This window comes from Psittacula echo, assembly GCF_963264785.1.
Source record: "Psittacula echo genome assembly, chromosome: 17".
In the NCBI taxonomy this organism is placed as follows: domain Eukaryota; kingdom Metazoa; phylum Chordata; class Aves; order Psittaciformes; family Psittacidae; genus Psittacula; species Psittacula echo.
In genome coordinates this window covers 8,844,301-8,865,688 of record NC_137753.1, presented here as the reverse complement: position 1 = coordinate 8,865,688, position 21,388 = coordinate 8,844,301, and the positions used below count along the sequence as shown (strand labels likewise).

The 21,388-nt window shown below is 55.9% G+C and overlaps 4 protein-coding genes across 5 annotated transcripts; 3 read left to right on the top strand and 1 right to left on the bottom strand.

Annotated features, from left to right (window-relative positions):
- Positions 1–1,242: 1,242 nt before the first annotated feature.
- CDA (cytidine deaminase) lies at positions 1,243–2,985 on the bottom strand (the record flags this gene model as incomplete). The annotated part of the gene is made up of 4 exons (XM_080631352.1): positions 1,243–1,356; positions 2,108–2,165; positions 2,414–2,525; positions 2,823–2,985. The coding sequence occupies 4 exons, from the start codon at positions 2,983–2,985 to the stop codon at positions 1,243–1,245; spliced, it is 447 nt and encodes a 148-aa protein (XP_080487478.1).
- Positions 2,986–5,251: 2,266 nt separating this feature from the next.
- On the top strand, positions 5,252–6,163 carry FAM43B (family with sequence similarity 43 member B; the record flags this gene model as incomplete). Its single annotated transcript, XM_080631015.1, has 1 exon — positions 5,252–6,163. One exon carries the CDS (start codon positions 5,252–5,254, stop codon positions 6,161–6,163), a length of 912 nt encoding a protein of 303 aa, XP_080487141.1.
- A 1,293-nt stretch (positions 6,164–7,456) lies between these two features.
- MUL1 (mitochondrial E3 ubiquitin protein ligase 1) lies at positions 7,457–10,244 on the top strand. 2 transcript variants are annotated; one of them, XM_080631288.1, is made up of 4 exons: positions 7,457–7,598; positions 7,722–7,843; positions 8,157–8,277; positions 8,970–10,244. In XM_080631288.1, exons 2-4 carry the CDS (start codon positions 7,795–7,797, stop codon positions 9,700–9,702), a joined length of 903 nt encoding a protein of 300 aa, XP_080487414.1. In that variant the 5' UTR covers positions 7,457–7,598; positions 7,722–7,794; the 3' UTR covers positions 9,703–10,244. The 2 variants fall into 2 exon arrangements, with proteins under 2 accessions (XP_080487414.1, XP_080487413.1); XM_080631287.1 differs by having other exon boundaries at positions 7,463–7,598; positions 7,722–7,809.
- Positions 10,245–12,197: 1,953 nt separating this feature from the next.
- Positions 12,198–13,213, top strand: CAMK2N1 (calcium/calmodulin dependent protein kinase II inhibitor 1; the record flags this gene model as incomplete). The annotated part of the gene is made up of 2 exons (XM_080631275.1): positions 12,198–12,357; positions 13,078–13,213. 2 exons carry the CDS (start codon positions 12,198–12,200, stop codon positions 13,146–13,148), a joined length of 231 nt encoding a protein of 76 aa, XP_080487401.1. The 3' UTR covers positions 13,149–13,213.
- Positions 13,214–21,388: the final 8,175 nt, after the last annotated feature.

Here is a 21,388-nt window from a genome sequence, read left to right as displayed (position 1 = left end):
TGGATCCCGGACAAGCTGCGTGTGCCTTGTGCTCGGCACAGCTCGCTGCTCGGCAGGGCAAGGAGCACAGCACTGGCCTGGGCACAGCTTGTGCACAGCCAGGGCACAGCCCGGTGCACGGGACATCACGGAGCAGAGCCCTGCCCTGGGCAGAGCCCGGTGCAAGGCTGGGCACATAGAATCACAGAGTGTTTTGTGCTGGAAGGGACCTTAAATAAAGCTCACCCAATTCCAACCCCTGCCACGGGCAGGGACACCTTCCACTAGAGCAGCTTGCTCCAAGCCCCTGTGTCCAACCTGGCCTTGAACGCTGCCAGGGATGGGGCAGCCACAGCTTCTCTGGGCACGCTGTGCCAGCGCCTCAGCACCCTCACATGCCAGGTCAGAGCTGGGCATGGCCCATGCAGGGGAGGGCAGGAGGGCACTGGCTGCATTGCCCTGGCCACACTGGGCCATGCAGTGTTCTGGCCATGTCCTACCTGCAGCACCAGCACCCTCCTGCTCTGCCCAGGCACCCGCTTCCCCTGCCCTGTGATTCATCATTGGTTGCAACCACAGGAGATAAACCAGGACTGCTTTTATTTCACTTGGGCATGGGCAGTGTGCTGGCTCAGAGCTGTAACATGTTCATTTGTCACTGTGCATGATTCAATTAATAGTACAATCAGAAAACAGTGTTACTCTGGAGATGGAAAACCCTCCCAAAGCCCTCAAAACCTCCTCTCCCTCTTCATTCCCACAAATTGAATAAAGGCAAAGAAAACAAGCCGGAGAGAAGCGAGCAAAGGACACACTCTGTGATAACCAGTTCCAGCATGTCTCCTAATCTGAACTGGCTTATTAATAACAGCTGGGGTTGATGTGGCCTTTCCTTTTTGCTTTCACTTCTCCTTTGGAGCTGAAACATTCAGCATTTTTCCACTACAATGACTTTGCACGATTTAGGAGTGGTTTCTGTACCAACAAGCCCAAGCCTGAGCTGTGCATGAAATTCTTCTCTGTGAACTACCCCCTTGCCTGCAGCAGTACCTGGACACTTTTCTTTCCTAATAACAGGGCATTTCTACAGTTTGATTTCACTTGTTCAGTGCTGAATCAGAAGATGAGGAGAGGAATGGTTAATTTAACACTATAAACACATTTCCCATCGCATTGTCCCCAAGAAGCCGCTTACACACCAGGGAATCGGGGAAACCATCCTCCCCTGCTGCCAAACAGCCACAGCTGGTGCAGCCATGCTGCTCACACCTTCTTCAGGTCCTCAGGGCCGAAGGAGAGTGGCAGCAGCTCCTCCAGCCTCTTGACGATGTAGCTTCCATCTGCTTTGGTCAGGTAGACATCCCAATCTGTGCCGAACTGGACGGGAAGAGAGGGCAGAAGTGCCTGTGCAAAACCTCCATTTCTTCCTCAAATTACCCAAACAATCATAGAATCATAGAATGGATTGGAAGGGACCTTAAAGCTCATCCATTTCCAACCCCTGCCATGGGTAGGGACACCTTCCACTAGAGCAGGTAGCTCTAGAGCCCTTTTTGGCTACCTCCACAGGGAGCATCCCCCTCTATTGCATGTGGTTTGGATCAGGTTTTCAGCATCACTTCCCGCAGGGGGTATTTTGGGCTCACAATGTGTGGGTTTGCCCCCTGAGGGTGAGCCCTGATGTCTTGAAACCTGCTGAATCTGGTCTTCAATCAGAACCCTGCCACCCGTTAAATATTAACCGTTCCAAAATGGGCTGCAGGAGTCGGGGTGCCCGTGGGGAGGAGTGAGGTAAGAGTGGGATGGGCTCCACTTGGAGCTTGGCTTTTGCAGGAAAACCCTCATTTTCAGGCTTGCCAAAGTCATGGCAACAGCTCCAGAGCCAAACTCTGCACGTGGAGCTCCCAGCAGGAATAAACCCCCTGGGAAGGGTGAGTTAATGGATTACCCTGGGCACCCGCTCCCAAGGGACAGGGAGGAAAACCCTTTTCCCAGAGGAATGTGCAGTTTCAGGAGGCTGGGGCTGGGGACAGGGGGTTGCAACCCCCGTGTTTGCACCTCGGGGTGGTTTAGGGGGAGATTCCTGGGGTCAGGGGACGAGACACGGGACCCCCGCATGCGCTGTCACCTCTCTCATCACTTGTCTGCAGGCACCACAGGGTACGATGAAGGTGTCCCCCATGTCACTGCCAAAGGAGAATGGCACAGAGCTCAGTCTTATGATCAGAGGTAGGGGGGAACACCTGCAGAAGACCTTCCTGCACCAAAAAGTACAGAGCTACAGCACATTTCCCCCCATTTCCTCCAAAATAACCATGCAACAACCTATATCCCCCCAGCAGAACACTGGGGTTGCTGCAGCAGAAGCTGCCCCTTGGGTGCATGAAAGGTTTTCCCACTTCTCCCCTATTCCCCTCCCTAGCTGTGCCCTTACCTGGCAATGGCCATGGCCCTGAAGCTGGTGTGCCCCTCGGAGATGGCTTTCTGGATGGCAGTGCGCTCGGCACACACCCCGAGGCTGTAGCAGGCGTTCTCCACGTTGCACCCTGTCGGGAAGCCCCCAGCACCCACTCAGCCACCCCAAAACCCTCCAAGTGAGCTATTTATTAGTGAATTTGCAAAAAAAAACCCCACCATTTTTAGTGTGCAACACCCCATCCTGGGCTGTTCCCAACACATTCCCCTCTTTTCCCATCCACTGTGATCTTTGGCTTGCTCTGGGGCGGCAGCTGCCAAAGAGGTGACTTGGGGAGGTGCAGCACCTCACACCAACCCCTCTACACCCCATGCATGGCCAAAGGGACCCTAAAACACAAGAAGGGGTGTCACAAGCCTCAGCTTACCGGAGAAGATCTCCCCACTGGCTGTGAGCAGCGCGGCACCCACCGGGAACCGGCTGTAGGGGCAGTAGGCGCAGTTCTTGGCCTCCTGGCTGCGGAGCAGCAGGAGCTGTAGCTGCTCTCTCCGGGGAGCAGCAGGGGCTGGGTGCTGCCTGTCACCCTCCATTCCTGCCCCTGCCTGCCCTGCCCGCTGACGCCGTGGTTAAATATTTCCTCGCCTGGAAAATAGGCTGGGCAGCACTGCCGGGATAACGCCCCGGCAGTGAACCATGGGGAGCATCCCTAGGGACAGCCCCGACCCCCCCCAAGCATCACGCTCAGGGTGTCCCCTGTCCCCTCCCCATCTGCTGCCTCATGCTTTCCACTTTGTCCCTTTTGTACCTCCTCCTTTCTCCATCCCAGTGGAGCATTTTCCCACTGCCGCTGCCTCCATGTGTTGTTTTCCTTTCATTCCCGGTTGAAAACTGGTTGTGCTGCTTCACGGTGAAAATGTCATTAAGCCACCCCTGGGGCAGAAGAAACAACAGGTCCTGATGAGTGAGATCAAAAGAAATACATTAATTTGATTGAAAACAGAAGGAATAATATAGATATAATATATATATACACACCACATATTCCCACTTCTTTTAACTACCGCTGCCAGACAGCAGGGAAAGCTGGCTGAAGGCAGAGATGATAAAACCCATTTTGGGATACCCTCAACCCCAATTTGGCTGGTGCTTCCATGGGAATCAGCCCCTGTGGGGTAAAGCGCTCCCAGGATCCTGGGCTGATCAGCAAATTGCTCTTTAATTAAAGACATCTCTTTCTCTGCCTTGCTGGAAGAGCTTCTTGCCCCATTTTCTGACTGCGCAAATGGGTATTCCAGCCCTCACTGATTGATTACTGAGGGTTTTGTCCAGTTTGCTGGATTTGGGGAGGATTTTGATCTTTCCTGGTGGTTTTGGGAGCAAATCTTGGTGCTGGGTTGCTGCTGACAAGCCACGACAGGCTGGGACATGGAACTGAATTGGCAGCAGTCTCTGGTGTGGTACAAATGCCTTGAGCTAAGAATGGAGTGTGGAACAGTGAGAGGACACAGGAATCCCAAGAAATCAAATCCAGGATGCTGAGATCAGTATTGTCCCGTGGGATAATGGTACAACCCACCTTCTGCACACTGTTCACCCTGAAACCTAATGACAACAGTTAGCTACTTGCACGGGTAGGCAACAGGCAGCTAGAAGAGGATTTGGCAGCCTTGAATCAGCGCAGAGCCTTATTTTCAGCTTTCCAAGTGCAAATCCTGGTTGTTTTCCCAACTGAAATGAGCCACAGATGCTCCTGTGCCCCATCATGTGGTATGATGCCCCCAAAACCTGGGAGAGAAAAGGAAACCCAGCCTAAACTGGACTAAACCTGTTGTTTTACCCCTTTCTCCTCCCCATGTTTCAATCCCAAGGCATCTTTGTGGGTCCCCAAGCCCAGGGATCCTACTGCTGCATCCACAAGAAGCCCCATAGGTGGAAAACAGGGTTTGAGCTAAGAGCTGATCCCTGAACAGCCTCAGGCTCCACAGTAGGGTTGAAATCTCACAGGTATCCTCACACAGCTCCCCCAAAATCCCCCCTAGGCTGTGCTGTGGGGCAACATTTAATTTTCTCCAGAGAAAAACTGTCCCGAGGCCTCAGGTGGAGTGAAAAGCAACAAGTGAAAAGCCAAAAGCTCAGTCCAAGAGGAGCAGCGAGGAGGTCTGGCTGGATTTGGTATAATGGGGTGAAAAATGAGGTTTCTGGAGCAAAAAACGCCAGCAAACCTTCAGGATCTGCAAACCCCTTGTGCAATGCTGAGGTCTGGGGAGAACCCCCCCTCTTTCCTCATACCAGGGCCAGAAACTTACATCCAACCCTCCCCAGCATCACCCCCTTCATCCTGCCCTGATTTCCCCCTGGAGCTGGCTCCGGGGTCCGGCTGCTGCATGGATGGAGGGAGGAGTGTGGTTATTTCCCAGCATCTCTATGTCCGTACCCGAGCACGGAGCGAGCGCGCGTCCGGCGGCGCGCACTGGGAGGAGGGGGACGTTTGCCGACGTTTCCCGGCGTTTCCCCGCATCCTCGGGGCCGGGGCGACGCGGGGAGGTGGAGCAGCCCGCGGAGAGCTGCATCCCCGCAGCAGCCGATCCCACCAGCAGGCGCAGGAAGCAGCGTCTCCGCATCCTCCGCTGAGCAGACGGCATCGGGATAACGGTATCCACATCCCACTGCGCTGCGGTAGGGGCTTCACACACGCACACCCACCCCCCGGGGTGGGGGGGTGCTGGGACAACACCCCAGAAACCAGATTTGGGGTGCGGGGAGGTGTGTGGGGACCCTCTCCGCTTGCAAGCGGGTCGGTGGGGGCTGTTGCGGCCAGGATTAGAGGAGCGTGGAGCGACCCTTGGCACAGCGAAGATGCTGCCCTGGCGCCGGAGCAAGTTTGTGTTGGTGGAGAATGAACGTAAGTGCAAGAGCAAGAGCCTGGGGCCGGGGCTGAGCTACGCTGCGCTGCTGGCCGGGTTCCTGCGCTCCTGCCCAGACCTCCTGCCCGAATGCCCGCTGGAGCGGCTGGGCAGTGTCTTCCGTGGCAAGCGCCAGAAAGTGGAGCTGAACAAAGAGGACCCGACGTACACGGTGAGGTACCTGGGCAACGCCGTCACCCTGCATGCCAAGGGCGAGGGCTGCACGGAGGAGGCGGTGGGCAAGATCTGGGCAAAGAGCGACGCGGGAGCCGGCGGGGTGAAGATGAAGCTGACATTGGGACCTCAAGGCATCCGCATGAGCCCATGCGAGAAAGGGGCCCGACGGCCAGGCCACGCGTACCTCCTGCACCGCATCACCTACTGCACTGCCGACCACCGGCACCCCAAGGTGTTCGCTTGGGTCTACAGGCACCAAGTGAAGAACAAGGCGGTGGTGCTGCGGTGCCACGCTGTCCTCGTGTCCAAGGCTGACAAGGCACGCGCCATGGCCCTGCTCCTCTACCAGACCTCCTCGTCCGCCTTCAACGAGTTCAAGCGGCTCAAGAGGCAGAATGACTTCCGTCACGTCCAGCAGCAGCTCCTGGGCGATGCCATCGTGCCCTTGGTGCCTCTGCGCCGGCTCCTCAATGCCAAGTGTCCCTACCGCCCGCCGGCCGAGCGCACCCGCTGCGCCCCACGCCTCAGCTCCATCCTGGAGGAGGAAGAGGACGAGGCCTTCGGCAGCGGGGCACCGCGGGGGGACGGCGCTGAGCGTGCGGCCGTGCTGCGCCTAGCCAGGGAGATGCGGGGCTGCAGCCTCCATGGCGTGCTGAGCCACGCTCACCCCATGGCGGGGACCGGCTGAACCTGGACCCCCCTGGGGATGGATGTGGACAAGACAGTGGCTTCATTTGCAAGGCAGAGCCCTCGGGGGGGGTGTGTGTGATGCATCCCCCCCCATTCCCACACACAAACCTGCTCTCGTGCCTCCTCCACAGCAGCCATAATAAACCAACGTGTGTTTTCTGCGGTGTAGCAGCGCCTGTGTCTCGCCTGCACCATGGGAGAGGAAGAGTTAAGCTCAGCGCCGAGGAAAATGGGGGGGTTAAACCGAATTTACCCCTCCAAAGGGGAGCCAAAGGGGGCTGGGGGCACCCAGCGCTTTCTGCACCCTCCCTGCAGCACCAAAGCTGGCAGAGCTCTCGCTGTAGCCATGGCAACTTGCTTTTATATATATAGCTGGGGATGGCACAAGGCTGCGAGGGGAATTCGGCCTCTTGGACCCCCACTGCAGAGTGGGGTTTGCTCACAGCCCCCACCTCCTGCCCCAAAAGCAGCACTGGGGCCTGAAAATCAATTAATTTACCTCAAAATCACTGCTTTTTCCTCGTTTTGCTGTTTTTCCAGAATAAGAAATAGCAAACAGAATGGGAGGGGGGGAGCAGGGTCTCTGTGTGTGCCCCCTCCAGCACAGGGCTGACAAGGACCCTGCATGGGCTATGCAAGACGGACCCTTTGAAATGGGTCTGGGGGCTGCTTCCCTATAGACCCCATGCCCAGCCATGGCTTCAACACGGGGGGGGGGCTTTGAGGCTCTGGTGGAGGCCTGCTGCCCCACACCATGGTGCTCCCCAAGGTGCTATGGGACTGGTGTTTGGACCCATAGGAGGGGGGGCCTTGGCCTGACACCCCCCAGGCTTTGCAAGGGGCGGGATTCGGGCTTCCCCCCCGCCAGGCTCTTTGGGGTGGGGGGGCAGGACATGCTGGGGTGCTCCCCCAGAGCCATGGGGGGGGTGTTAGGATTTGGGCCCCATACCAAGATCCTGATGGGATCCAGCGCTTGTGGGGCTGGAGCTTATGGCGCTTGTTCCCCCCTCCAACACCCGGGGGAGGGATCTGTCCTGCTCCCCCCATACGCTGGATTTACCACCCCCATAGGGGAACCGGGATAGAGGCCGGGATATGGGCAGACCCCTCCAGGCCTCATGGGGCTGTGGGGCGGGGGTTTGAGTGCCCAAAACAAGGCCCTTTTTTTGGGGGGGTCTTTGCGACTCCATCCTCAGCTGAGACCCCCACCCGCCGTGGAGGACCCAGCGTCTCTATGGTGGCGGAGTCACCCGCCAGAGCGCCGCTGAGTGCGTCATCACTCGCGGACGGTTGCCGCGGTAACAGCAGCGGCCATGGAGGGCGGCGGGCGGCCTTCGCTGGCGCAGGCCGCGCTGCTGGCTGCCAGCACCGCGCTCACCGCCCTCGTCTGCTCCGTGTACCGGCACAGGGCCCGCATCGCCCGCGGCCTCGAGGTAGGTAACGGGGGTCCCCGGGGGAGCGCACGGGCCGGGGGAGGAGCCGCGGCCTGGTCCCGGCGGCTGAGCCACGGCCTGGTCCCACCGCCTGAGCTGCGGGCTCCGTTTCCCTCCTCGCAGGGCGCCAGGAGGGTCCGGCTGGACGGGGACCTACGGGCGGTGCTGCTGGAGGCGCCGGGGCGCTGCGTGCCCTATGCGGTCATCGAAGGTAGGGGCAGGGCCTACTGCATGCAGCTACACAGGTATATATATATGTATATACATAGTATGTGTGTGTATATATATACCTGTACGGAGACGGGGGGTTAGGGGCACACCCTCCCCCTTTCACTCCCTCTAGTGGAAGGTGTCCCTGCCCATGGCAGGGGCTTAGAGCTGGATGAGCTTTGAGGTCCTTTCCAACCCAGACTATATTCCCCCTATCAGGTGGGCACTGGCTCTGGACAGCATATTCCATGGGCTCCTGGCTCTTGTGCCCCCCATCGTGTTGACATCCTGCCCTTACACATGTGCAGTTGGGGAGCAGCTCACACACACGCTGTGTTTCTCTTTCAGGGGTGGTGCAGTCTGTGAAGGAGACCTTGAGCAGCCAGTTTGTGGAGAACTGCAAGGGCGTCGTGCAGCGGCTGACGCTGCAGGAGCACAAGATGGTGTGGAACCGAACAACACACCTCTGGTATGTGCCCAGTGCACACAAACCTCCAGCTTGCACAGCAGCCAAAGTGCCCCAGAGGGTCTGATGCACTGAAATACCATCACACATGGGCAGACTGATGGAGGTGCTTCAGACCTGGACTCACAGCAGCCCTAATTCCTACGTGACGATTCCCAAGCACTGCCATTAGTTTCTAACATAGAAGCACAGAATCCCAGACTGGTTTGGGTTGGAAGGGACCTTAAAATTCATCCAGTTCCAACCCCTGCCGCGGGCAGGGACACCTTCCACTAGAGCAGCTTGCTCCAAGCCCCTGTGTCCAACCTGGCCTTGAACACTGCCAGGGATGGGGCAGCCACAGCTTCTCTGGGCACCCTGTGCCAACGCCTCAGCACCCTCACAGGGAAGAGCTTCTGCCTTATCTCCAGCCCGAACTTCCCCTGTTTCAGTTTGAACCCATCACCCCTTGTCCTATCACTACAGTCTCTAATGAAGAGTCCCTCTCCAGCATCCTTTTAGCCCCTTCAGACACTGGAACCTGCTCTGAGGTCTCCACGCAGCTTCTTCTCCATGCTGAATAGCCCCGGTGTTCTCAGCCTGCCTCCATACGGGAAGTGCTCCAGCCCCCTGATGATGATCATCATGTCTGTCAATCCCCAAAACAGGCCTTTGGGGATATACTAACCCTCACTTTGCTTCATCCCCTTCTACAGGAACGACTATGAGAAGATCATCCACCAGAGAACCAATACAACTCCCTTTGACCTGGTTCCTGCAGAGGAAGGTGCTGCCGGCATCACCGTGAGGGTAATGAAGCCTCTGGATGCAGCCGAGCTCAGCCTGGAGACGGTGTATGAGAAATTCCACCCCTCTGTCCAGTCCTTCACGGATGTCATTGGCCACTACATCAGCGGGGAGCGCCCCAAGGGCATCCAGGAGACAGAGCAGATGCTGAAGTTGGGCACGGCACTGACCGGGGTGGGCGAGCTGGTCCTGGATAACGCCACCATCAAGCTGCAGCCCCCAAAGCAGGGCATGCCCTACTACCTGAGTGCCATGGATTTCGACTCCTTGCTCCACAAGCAAGAATCCAGTGTCCGGTTCTGGAAAATCCTGACTCTGGTTTTCGGCTTTGCCACCTGTGCCATCCTCTTTGTCATCCTCCGGAAGCAATACCAGCACCACCGCGAGCAGCAGCACCTCAGGCAGATGCAGGATGAGTTCCGGCAGGCCCAGGAGCGCCTCATGAGGGAAATGAACGTGGAGGGGGGAGAGACACTCAAAAATGCCTGTGTCATCTGCTTGAGCAACACCAAATCCTGCGTGTTCCTGGAGTGTGGGCATGTGTGCTCCTGCAATGAGTGCTACCAGGCGCTGCCTGAGCCCCGGCGGTGCCCCATCTGCCGGCAGGGGATCGCCAGGGTGGTTCCTCTCTACAACAGTTAAATTCAGTGCCTGCTTGGGGAGAGCTTTTCTCCTCTCACAAAGGGGTGTTCTCACCTCGCTGCTTGGGTCTAGGGAAGGGGAGGGAGCTTAAGTGAGCAGGTGCTTCACCTTGAGGGCAGAGCCAGGGCTTAAAGGTGATGGTGCAGCTGATGGGGGCTCACATCATGCTCCAGAGGTGTGTGGGGGGAGATGAGTCCTCACAACGGGCTTGGTGCTTGGCTGGGAGACAAAGTGAAGCTCTTCTGTTAGGAATTGAACTCCAAGGGTTTGCTTCATAAACCTGCAGGCCCTTACATGGCTTACAAAATATAGTGGGGGAAATAAAGCATATTGAGGATTCTCAGAGGCTGCAGAATTCGAGCCACAATGGCACCCAGTGCCAGGGAGTGGGTTTGTGTGTGAACACAAGTGATTCTGCCATCATCCACAACGTTGGTTTGGGACTGGATTGCACCAGGACAGGATAATGGGGAGGAAACATGCTGTGGCTTGAGCTGGGATAGCAAAATAGGGTGTAAAGTAATAAAATAAGCTCAAAAGTGTGTTTGTCTCAGATCGTTCCAGGAGTGAGGCTGTGCTGATGAGCCCTGGAGCAGAGGAAATCACCCCAAGCTGTGATCAAGGTTGGGGTTGGGATCCTGTTCCCCCCCCCCGAATCCGACCCCTCTATCCCCTCATCTGTAACACTGAATCCACAAAAGGAAAACTCCCAAATCCCTCATTTTGCCACAAATCACGTGCGGCGACAGCACCCACGAGGGTTAACAAACCCAGTGTGCCACTCCAGTTCATATTTGCTGTGGGGGCACTGAGGTTTTGATTAAACACCAGGTGGGCAGCCCCTGTTTTAGGGGACTGGAGTAGGAACATCCAAAACCCCCAGGATCTGGGGGAAGAGCACACGGAACATCAGCTGTAGATGGCGGTGGCTGCCTGCCTGCACACTGCCTGCACGCCAGAAACCCAGAATCCCAGTGGGAAAAACCAGGATCCAGATGGCTGAGCCCTCCCTCCTCTCCCTGTGGTTCCTGGGGACCAACCACCCCAAAAAGCCTCGTCCCCTCCTCAGGAGCAGCGTGAGGGACACATGGACACGCACCCCTTAACAGAGTGGGGCAGGATGCGGCCTCGGTGCCTCACCGGGGGTCGGAGCTGTCACTGTCACACAGAGCCTAAAAATACCCTTGTGGGGGGGCTGTGCTTTCCCCATCCCCTTCTCCTCCTGTTTCCAGCTTTCCCCCGTGATAGCTGGGGCGGAGACGCAACCTTATGTAAGGAGCTGACAGCTCGGGGGTGTGTGGGAGAGGGGCTCCTGGAGCTGAGGGCTTGGGAAACGCAGGGTTTGGATACTGGAGCAGCACATCCCAGCCCATTGGCATGAGACATCCCATCCTGACCGGGTCCCCCTCAGGTTCAATCTGAGCCACTTGCAAGTCCTGTATTGAAATCACAGGCTGATCTTAGTTATATTATGGTGTCCGTGCCTGGGGCAGGGGGTTGGAACTGGATGATCTTAAGGCCCTTTCCAACCCAAACCATTCCATGGTTCCGGAGTAATCCATGAGCAGAGCTGTTGTAACCCAACCTGTGGAAATGGGTCTTTTGCTGCACTCCACACTGTGCCCACAGCACAGCTTTGCAGAAGATGCACCAGGGATGCCAGAATACACACACACACACCCCCAATATATACGGCTGTATAGAAATATAGCCGTGGTCTTCCCCAAACTGGCCCTTTGCTGGGCAATAACCACAATGAGCTGCTCTGCTGTGCCAGCACTGCTGGGAAAAGCCCACTGGAAAGTTCTCAGCAACCCCAAAGCCCTTTGGCAATTCCCCAGGAGCAGCCTGTGCAGGGCCACGTCCTGGGGACCCACAGCCACACGTGCCCTGACCGACTCCGTGCATTGCAGCCCCCCACGGAGTACCAGAGACCCCACAATGGCTCATTTCTGCTGGGCTCTGTAGGGCAGATGTGGGGCTGAGCCCACACTCCCTGGGAACAGGCGCTGAGCTCCCCAGACGGACCTTTGGGGCAGCTTCTGGATCCCCAGGGATGCTGTAGGGCAGCTCAAGGCTCCACAAGGACACTGTGGGGCAGCTCCGGGCTCCTTGGGGATGCTCTGGGGCAGCTCTGTGCTCCTTAGGGATACTGTGGGGCAGCTCCGAGCTCCCGGGACTCTGCGGGACGCTCCGGTGGGGCAGCCCCGGGGGATCCCCGGGGGGTCGCCCACCGGGGGCGGTGCCAGGGCCGGTCCCGGGGGCCGATCCGCTCCCGCCCCGTCCCTCCCGGTCCCGCCCCCCGCTCCTCTATCGCTGCCGCCGCCGAAGCCGCTGCCGCAGCCGCGGAGCCGCCAGCAGCGCCGGGCCCGGCCGCGATGTGACGGGGCGGCCGCCCCGCGCCCCGCTGCGCCGCTGCCCCGGGCCCGCGGGCCCCGCGCCCCGGGAGGCTGTCGGGGGGCGGCGGCGGCGGCGGCCCCCCCCCCGCCGCTCCTATGTCGGAGGGGCCGCCCTACGGCGAGGGGCAGCTGGCGGGGGACGCGGCCGTGGGGCAGCTGCCGTTCCCCGTTCGGCTCCGCGGCCCCGACGGGCTCCTCGCCGGCGGGCAGGGCAAGCGGCCGCCCAAGCTGGGGCAGATCGGCCGCAGCAAGAGAGGTGAGTGCTGCGGGGACGGTCGGCGGCGGGCACCGGATTCGCAGGGGATGGAGCTTCCCCGGGGGTGGGGAACATCCCGAGGGGTGTCGGGCATCGCGTCCCCGAGACATTCCCGGGATGAAGGGAAGCGGGGAGCATCCCTGGGGATGGTACCCTGTGCACTGGGTACCTATGGGGTGCGGAGCATCGTCTCCCAGGGACCTTCCGCAGGAATACAGGACACCGGGGACTGTCCCCAGGGACAGGCACGATGCAGCGGAGTCCCTGCGAGGTGTCGGGCACCGTGCCCCAGGGATCTTCCCCGGGGTGTCGGGCATCAAGGACCTTCCTAAGGACAGGGAAGCGTGTCCCCGGCTGTAGGGCAGCAGGGGTCTTCCCAGGGGACAGGGCATCATGTCCCGGGGACAATCCCAGGGCATAGGGGTAAAGGGACTTTTCTCGGGGACAAGACACCATGACCATGCCCTGGGGACCATCCCCGGGGTGTAGGAAGAGCACCAGGCACTGTGCTGGGTACCGGGTACCCTCCTTGGTGACAGGACACAGCACACCAGGTAACCCCCCAGAACATCAGGCTTTGTGCTGGCTTTGCCACCCCTCACACCAGGGATATGGGACCCCCAAAACCTACCCCGGGGTGCCCACCACCGCGGGGTGACCTTGGGCTTGGGGAGCAGAGCATTCACCACGGTTACGCTGGGATTTTCTTCTGCTTTCTAGTGGTTATTGAAGACGATCGAATAGATGATGTGCTGCAAAACCTCTCGGAAAAAGCCCCTCCTGATGTTTAAAGCCTCCCCGGGGATCCCCGGGGAACCAGGGGCGGGAGGGGGTTCGGTTTACAACGGCACAGGTTATGGGCAGAAAATAACAACCACCACCCCCCCCGCCAAGACCGCAGCGCCCGTATGCTGAGCGAGCACTTGGAGAGCCGTCCCCGTCGCACAGCAGCGCAGCCTCTGCCCTCCAGGAGCCCTGCCCAGCCACGGCCACCAAACTACTGATAAACCAGTGGAAAACGAGAGAATCGGGAAAAATACACACACACACACACACACACCCCCCCAATTCCTTATCCCAGCCTGCGGCACAAGGGATGAACGGAGGCAGCCACACCGCGGCTGGGAATCACTCGCGATTCCTCCTCTGGGTCTGATGAACCTTGCGCCACGCGAGATCCGGGGGGGGTAAGAAGGGAAAAAGGGGGTGGCAAAAGATGGAAGGGGTGGAAGCGAGACCCCCCCCCCCGGGGGTCTCCCCCCTTTCCAGGGGCATTCCCAGCGGGCACCTTGTTTACATTTAACCTTGCAAAAATGAATCTGTGCACTTGGATGTACCACGCTCCCCCTTTCCTTCCGAGGTTGGTTTATTTTTTATGTTGATGTCTTTGGATGTTGGAAAACTATATAAAATATATAAATATCTTTCATTTTAGTCACGTTTTAAGGTTCTTGAGGGGGAAACCCCCAAACTTTTATAAAGGAAGGGCCTAGAGGAAGAAGCGCTGGCTATTTTTTAAAGCTTGTATTTCTTGGTTGCTGTGAGCAAAGGGACAGATTTTATATGTACAGGGGGGTGGGGGGTGCTCGGCTTTTCTAACTACCCTGCAGTCTGTAGTGTGGTGATTTGTTTGGTTTGGGGTTTATTTTCCTTCTATTGTGGCCGTTTCTTTAATAGACTGTATTCAAATGATATATAGATAAACTAACCTGATGTAATCACAAGAGTGCCAAACACTTGGAGATGCCGGAGGGCAGCGATTCCCTCCCCGAGTCAAGCAGCACTCGGGGTTTTCTGCTCTTTCGAGGGCTTGGGCGAATCTCTCGTGGGGTTTTTCTTTGACTTCTCTTTTCTAATCTTTCTTTTGAACTATTTTGCATGATGTGCATATAAAAAAAGAGGTAAAAAACAGAAAAAGCCTCTTGGCGAGGGCTTGTTCCTTGTTTCTGTTTGCGACTGAGTGACCGACCTCCGGGCAAGGTTTTCTTTCCTCCTTCTCTGAGATATTGTGTATGTTGCACTTCACTCCACAGGGCTATTTCTGCGATGTCCAAATAAAGAGGAAAATGAAACAAAAAATGGTAAAAAAAATATATATATATAATAGTAATAACAATCCCTGTGGCTCTGCCGTGATTTCCCACCCAGCGCCGTGAGCCCCCGACACCCAAATAACACACCAAATAATGAAGGAAAGCTCCAGCTCAGGCCCCTCGGGATCAGGGTCATGCTCTGCCCCTAATAATTAGTTATAATTAATATTTACCTATGGGATTCTTTAGTTTGTTTGATGGGGGAACGCCTTAGGGGCTCAGATTCATGGGGAAATTCAATAAGAGGTCCCAAAAGGGGATGATGGGGATGCAGAAAAGCATCATTCCCTTCACTACTGAGAAAGCTGTGAGAAATGGGGATTTTCATCCCAGGATTGCCTGTCTGACTCCCTCTCTTCCCAAATCCCAAACCCAAATCCCCAAATCCAAAACCCAAATACCAGCTGGTCCCCTTTGAACATCACCAGTAATCACTGCCTGGGCTCATAAGACCCATTATGGCTCTGCCTGTGTGACTTGGGGCACGAGCAAACTTCTGCACTAAGGGGGTGAAAACACAACCATGTCGCGGGAAATGAGTCCTGGGTATGGAGGTTATCCCAAATGAAATAATATAACTATATATAGATATAAAACTACAATAATATATTATAAATCCCTAATTATTTCTATTCCCCCCCAAGCGGGTTCAGTGCGGCTTGGACTCAGTGGCCACCACCAACTTTTGGCTCCAAGGTTGCTGACCCAATGCCCCTGCAAAGCATGAGTTAAGCCATGGAGGAATATTCCCCCCCCGCCAAGTCCAGTCGGTTTTTCCCAGCATCCAAGTATGAGCCCAGGGCTTTGGGAAGAGGAAACAAAGCCCATGGAGGAGCAGAGCATCCTTCATCCACAGAGGGCAGTTCATAAGACGCAACCATGGGCTGGATGCAGGCACTGGTTAATTAGATTTACCAAAAACTCTCTATTTTGCATGAAAACCTCATCTCTGGGTCTGTCAGACCCAACTGCACAGTCACCATGCATCAAACACACCTTTGAGCACTGAAACCCACATGCTCCAGGGATGGGGTCCCTCTATGGCCATGGGAGCCCCCCAAAGCCACCTTGACACCCAGGAGCAGCCAAGGCTGAACCAGGGAAAGCCCAAGGGGGAAGGGAGGCTGAAAGAAGAGGACATTCTGGTGCATTATAAATTGCTCTTTTATATGCATCTTTCATGCATGACACATAAATAATGGAGCAGGAGAGCCCGGCGTGCAGTGAGCTCGCTTACAGGGAAGATGCGGGATGGAGGGATGAGGAAAGAGGGGTGCAGGATGTGGTGTGGGGGGAAGATGTTCCCAAGAGCTGAGCTGGGGATCCCCCAGCCATGCATCACTGGGAGATGATATTCTGAAGGAGGATTTAAGGATTAAGCTGGCCACGGGGCAGGAGTTTATTACATACATTATTTAACAGATGGCCCAACGCTGCCTGCGGTCTCCCCGGTGACCTTGGCTGGGAGATGCCGGGACCAGGCTCTGGTTACAGGGATCAGAGGAAAAGAATCCCCCCTGGGGAGCCGGCACCAGCAGCTCCAGCATCAAATCCCTATGGAAACAGCCAAAAAAACCCACCCAGCCCTGGCCCATATGGGCTGCTTGTTTTGGCAGTGGTGGGAAGAAAATAAAAAGGAGTAAAAATAAACCCTCAAAAAGCCACAATGGAAGAGGTGTTTGCAGGGTTATTCATCCAGAGGAATTTGGCACCTATGGCAGGAGCAGGATGCCAAGGAACAAGCGAGGTGCAAAGAGCCCGGTGGCACCCAGAGCACTTGCAAAATCCCACTCCCTTACCCAAACATGCCCTTTAATCCCATTTCTGCAGGGATTCTGGCACTGGGGGAAGGTGATGAAGCACTTGCTGCCCCAGCACAGGAGGCCCCTCGCACCCAAGAACTGGGGGGGTATTTTTATCCGTCTCTAAAGCCACTGATTTCTATAGGCTTGAAGCCCTCATATCAATTGCAGCATCAGCCCTTTGCATCGCATGAACTCCCAAGAGGTGATACCAGCAATGGGGGGCTCAGGGCAATCAATGGATGCTCATTTTGGGTCATTTCCCACCTCTTCAGAGCAGTTTGCAATAACCCACAAGCAGAAACCCACTCTAATGGTTGAGGGCACGGGGTTGCAATGGGCCACCCCTCCCAAGCTCTTCCCCACCAAAGGATGCCCATGGAGAAACTGCCCAAAATAAATAATCTCTTTTCTGTTTCCTTCTTTCCCACCAGAACTAGGGCACGTTAAACTAGGCCAGCACTCCCCTGCAAAGGGATTTATTTGTTGTGGGGGGAGCCAGGAGGGATGGCATGGGACAGGCAGCAGTGTGCCTAGGGCAGGGATGCTCCATCCTGCTCCTAAATGCTGTGGGTTTGAGGAATAAAATGGGGACAGTTTTCCCCACTCTTTTCCTTATGAGAAAATCACAGTCGCTCACAATAGGGCAGGTTTAGTGACCTTTGGTGGGGGAGACACTAAACTGGTCGTTTTAATGGTATCAAACCCTTTTTGGTTCTTCAAGACTGTTTTCAACCACATGGGGCTCATGTTTTATACTGACAGAAAACCTGCTTTAGCAAAATGGGAATGGATGAAACATGAAGGGAATTCTGCCCTGCAGAAAACCTCTGGCTTTCCTCCCACATTTTAACACATGAATGAGGAAAAACCAATCCCATGCTCCAAATCTCTGCACCCTGCTTGGTCCAGGGGGATTTGGGGTGCAGCACTCTCGTGCTGGGTGCTCCTCCACCAAACAGGGCCCTTTCTTCGCCTAAATCCCCTGTACCTTTGGGTATTGCTCTGAGAAAGGGGTTTCTGATGGTGTGGACCCAAACTGCTGCTTGTCTGGGGGGCTTGGGGGGCTGCAGGTCACTCGTCCCTGGGCTCTTTGTCCCACAGCCACTAGAGGCCACTGAGGCTCTGTGATCCCTCCAGTTATCCCTGTGGGATATTGGGACACCGACATTAGCACCCAAAGGGCTAAAACTGGGGGGGGAGGGGGAGAGAGGGGAAATAATGATCAGAGGCAACAAAACTGGGAGAAAACAGGGTACAAAAGAGCTCATTCCCAAGCTCCACTGGTCCCCCGGCGGCACTCCACACAGCACCCCATGGGAGACTGGGAAAGCACCTTCTCACACCAAATCTGGTCCAGCCACTCAGTTGCCCAGGCCTGTGATAAGCACTAACAGGATTCCCAGGCATCTCCACCAAGCAAAACACCTCTAGAAGATGGGAAATGCTTCCCCATGCTCAGCTTCCCTCCTGGACCACACATGGGCTCACCAGGACTAAATAGAGGGATCAGGAAACTGCTTCCAGGATGCGGCATTTCACATCTTGGGAATATCCTGAAGCTAATCCCAAACTCTTCCCTCTGGGAGGTGTGAAGCAGAGCTCCTGCCTCTCCAAGCTCCTTCTTTTTGCCTGCAGTTAAGATTCCAAGGATATTCTAAACAGCTGCTCCCACTAATGAGAATGAAGCAGAGAATCAGACGTCTCCATTCCTACATTGCTCAAGGTGTCAAACTGTTGCGTTACAAGAACAAGTGAGAGACACCTCACCCAAAACAGGAGGAAAGTTGCACTCAGAGCTAAATGCAGCAGCAGCTGCTCAAATCAAACCCAAACCTCAGCAAAGCACCAGCCCCTGCTGCACTGCCGATGCCCCGCAATGAAACAGGAAAGGTCTGGGGGGGATGCTTGCACAGCCTCTCATCTGTGCAACCCAGGAGTGTTCTCATGCCGTCAGTGGGTAAAGGAGCATCGCTGCTGCCTTCTCGGGGCTGCACCAGTTCCCAGCCTTATAGAGCCACAGAATGGTTTGTGTTGGAAAGGATCTTAAAGCTCATCCAGCTCCAACCCCTGCCACGGGCAGGGACACCTTCCACTAGAGCAGCTTGCTCAAAGCCCCTGTGTCCAACCTGGCCTTGAACACTGCCACAATAGGGCAACCACAGCTTCTCTGGGCACCCTGTGCCAGCGCCTCAGCACCCTCACAGGGAAGAGCTTCTGCCTTATTTCCAACCTGAACTTCCCCTGTTTCAGTTTGAACCCATCACCCCTTGTCCTATCACTCCAGTCCCTGATGAAGAGCCCATGATGCAGCATGAGGGATTTGAAGGAGCCAGAGGAATTAGGGCTCCCTCCATGCTGAGGCAAGGCTATTATTACGGACATATGTCTGCAGAGACAGCACCTGCACCAGCCCTTTGCTTCGCCCACCTCATCCCACCCAGTGGCTCTCAGCATCTTCCCACCCCACTCGATCTTCCCCATGGAGTTGCTGTGATGAGCAGCCACGGCAAGAGGGGGGCATCCCCTGGTGCCCCCGGAGCATCGCCCCCTTCCCGGGTAAGGAAACGAAACCAAACCACAGGGAGAGCTCTCCGGGCAGGCCCCTGTGCGCCAGCACCGCAAACCCTCCGCGGTGAGTCACGGCGCTGGGTGTGGGGATGGGGCTGATCCAGCTCTGAGTCAGCCACGGGCCCGCAGCCGGTGTCTGCCCCCCCCGCAGAGCCCGGCTTTGCTCCAAACCTGCACAAACACAAACACAAACACGCTCCGTGACTCAGAGGCACGCGGAGGGGCTCAGCCCGCAGCGCCCCGCAGCCGCCCGCAGGGAGCAGCAGGGATGGGGTCAGACACGGCAGCACCTTGCAAAGCACTGGGAGCGCCTGAAGGGGCTCTTTGAAATGGGTATTGCTGGAGGGGGCTCACACACACACACGCACACACACATACAGATACACACACATATAGATACACGCACATATAGATATACGCACACATATATAGATATATAATAATATAATCCAGGAGGTTCCTCGATTGTGTGGAAGACAACTTCCTTCTGCAAGTAATAGAGGAGCCGACAAGGAGAGGTGCCATGCTTGACCTCGTGCTCACCAACAGGGAAGGGCTCGTTGGAAATGTGACGCTCCAGGGCAGCCTTGGATGCAGTGATCATGAGATGGTCGAATTTGATATCCTCAGGACACTGAGAAGAGCGTGCAGCAAGCTCACTGCCCTGGACTTCAAGAGAGCAGACTTTGGCCTCTTCAGGAGCCTGCTTAGTACGATTCCATGGGATATAGCCCTAGAAGGCAGGGGGGCCCAAGACTGTTGGATGATATTCAAGGATCACCTGCTACAAGCTCAGGAGTGTTGCATCCCAACTAGAAGGAAGTGCAGCAAGAGGGCCAGGAGACCTCCTTGGATGGATAAGGAGCTGATCAGGAAAATTGAAAGGAAAAAAGAGGCTTTTAAAAGGTGGAAGCAGGGACAGGCGGCCTGGGAAGAATAAAGGGATGCTGTCCGGGAAGCTAGGGACCAGATGAGGAAGGCTAAGGCCCAGTTAGAATTGAACTTGGCTAGGGATGCTAAGGATAATAGGAAGGGATTCTATAGGTACCTTGCGAATAGAAGACAGACTAGGGACAATGTGGGCCCCCTCCGGAAGCTATCAGGGGAACTGGCTACCCTGGATTTGGAGAAGGCTGAGGTTCTTAATGACTTCTTTGCCTCAATCTTCACTGGCAAAGTCTCTGACCACACCAGTCTTGGAAGGCGAACGCAGGGACTGTGAGAATGAAGACCCTAGTCCCACTGTAGGAGAGGATCTGGTTCGAGACCATCTTAAAAACCTGAACGTACACAAGTCCACGGGACCTGATGAAATCCATCCGCGGGTCCTGAAGGAGCTGGTGAATGAATTTGCTAAGCCACTGTCCATCATATTTGAAAGATCATGGCAGTCAGGTGAAGTTCCCGATGACTGGAAAAAGGGAAATATAACCCCCATTTTCAAGAAGGGGAAAATGGATGACCCAGGGAGCTAGAGACCAGTCAGTCTCACTTCTGTGCCTGGCAAAATCTTGGAGCAGATTCTCCTGGAAGGCATTCTAGGGCACATGAAAAACAACAAGGTGCGTGGTGACAGCCAGCATGGCTTCACTAAGGGGAAATCCTGCCTGACCAATTTGGTGGCCTTCTATGATGGAGCTACGGAACTGATGGACAGGGGTAGAGCAGTTGACATCATCTCCCTGGACTTGTGCAAAGCGTTCGACACTGTCCCGCACGACATCCTTATCTCTGAATTGGAGAGACATCAATTTGATGGGTGGACCACTTGGTGGATAAAGAACTGGCTGGATGGCCACACGCAAAGAGTTGTGGTCAATGGCTCGATGTCCGTCTGGAGACCAGTAACAAGAGGTGTCCCTCAGGGATTGGTCTTGTTCAACATCTTTGTTGGTGACATGGACAGTGCGATTGAGTGCGCCCTCAGCAAGTTTGCCGATGACACCAAGCTGTGTGGTTCGTTTGATACGCCGGAGGGAAGGGATGCCATCAAGAGGGACCTCGACACGCTTGTGAGGTGTGCTGATGCCAACCTTCTGAAGTTTAACCATGCCAAGTGCAAGGTCCTACACCTGGGTCGGAGCAATCCCAGGCACAGCTACAGGTTGGGCAGAGAAGAGATTCAGAGCAGCCCTGCGGAGAAGGACTTGGGGGTGTTGGTTGATGGGAAAATGAACATGAGCCGGCTTCAGTGTGCACTCGCAGCCCAGAAAGCAACCGTATCCTGGGCTGCATCAAAAGGAGTGTGACCAGCAGGTCGAAGGAGGTGATCCTGCCCCTCTACTCTGCTCTTGTGAGACCTCACTTGGAGTATTGTGTGCAGTTCTGGTGTCCTCAACATAGAAAGGACATGGAACTGTTGGAACAAGTCCAGAGGAGGGCCACAAGGATGATCAGGGGCTGGAGCAGCTCCTGTATGAAGATAGGCTGAGAAAGTTGGGGCTGTTCAGCCTGGAGAAGAGAAGGCTGTGTGGAGACCTCAGAGCAGCCTTCCAGTGTCTGAAGGGGGCCTACAAGGATGCTGGGGAGGGACTCTTCATCAGGGACTATAGTGACAGGACAAGG

Coding starts and splice junctions, on each gene's coding strand:
- MUL1 (XM_080631287.1), top strand. CDS start 7,479: ATGGAGGGCGGCGGGCGGCCTTCGCTGGCGCAGGCCGCGCTGCTGGCT. Junction 7,599..7,721: donor GCATCGCCCGCGGCCTCGAG/GTAGGTAACGGG, acceptor CCCTCCTCGCAG/GGCGCCAGGAGGGTCCGGCT. Junction 7,810..8,156: donor GCCCTATGCGGTCATCGAAG/GTAGGGGCAGGG, acceptor TTTCTCTTTCAG/GGGTGGTGCAGTCTGTGAAG.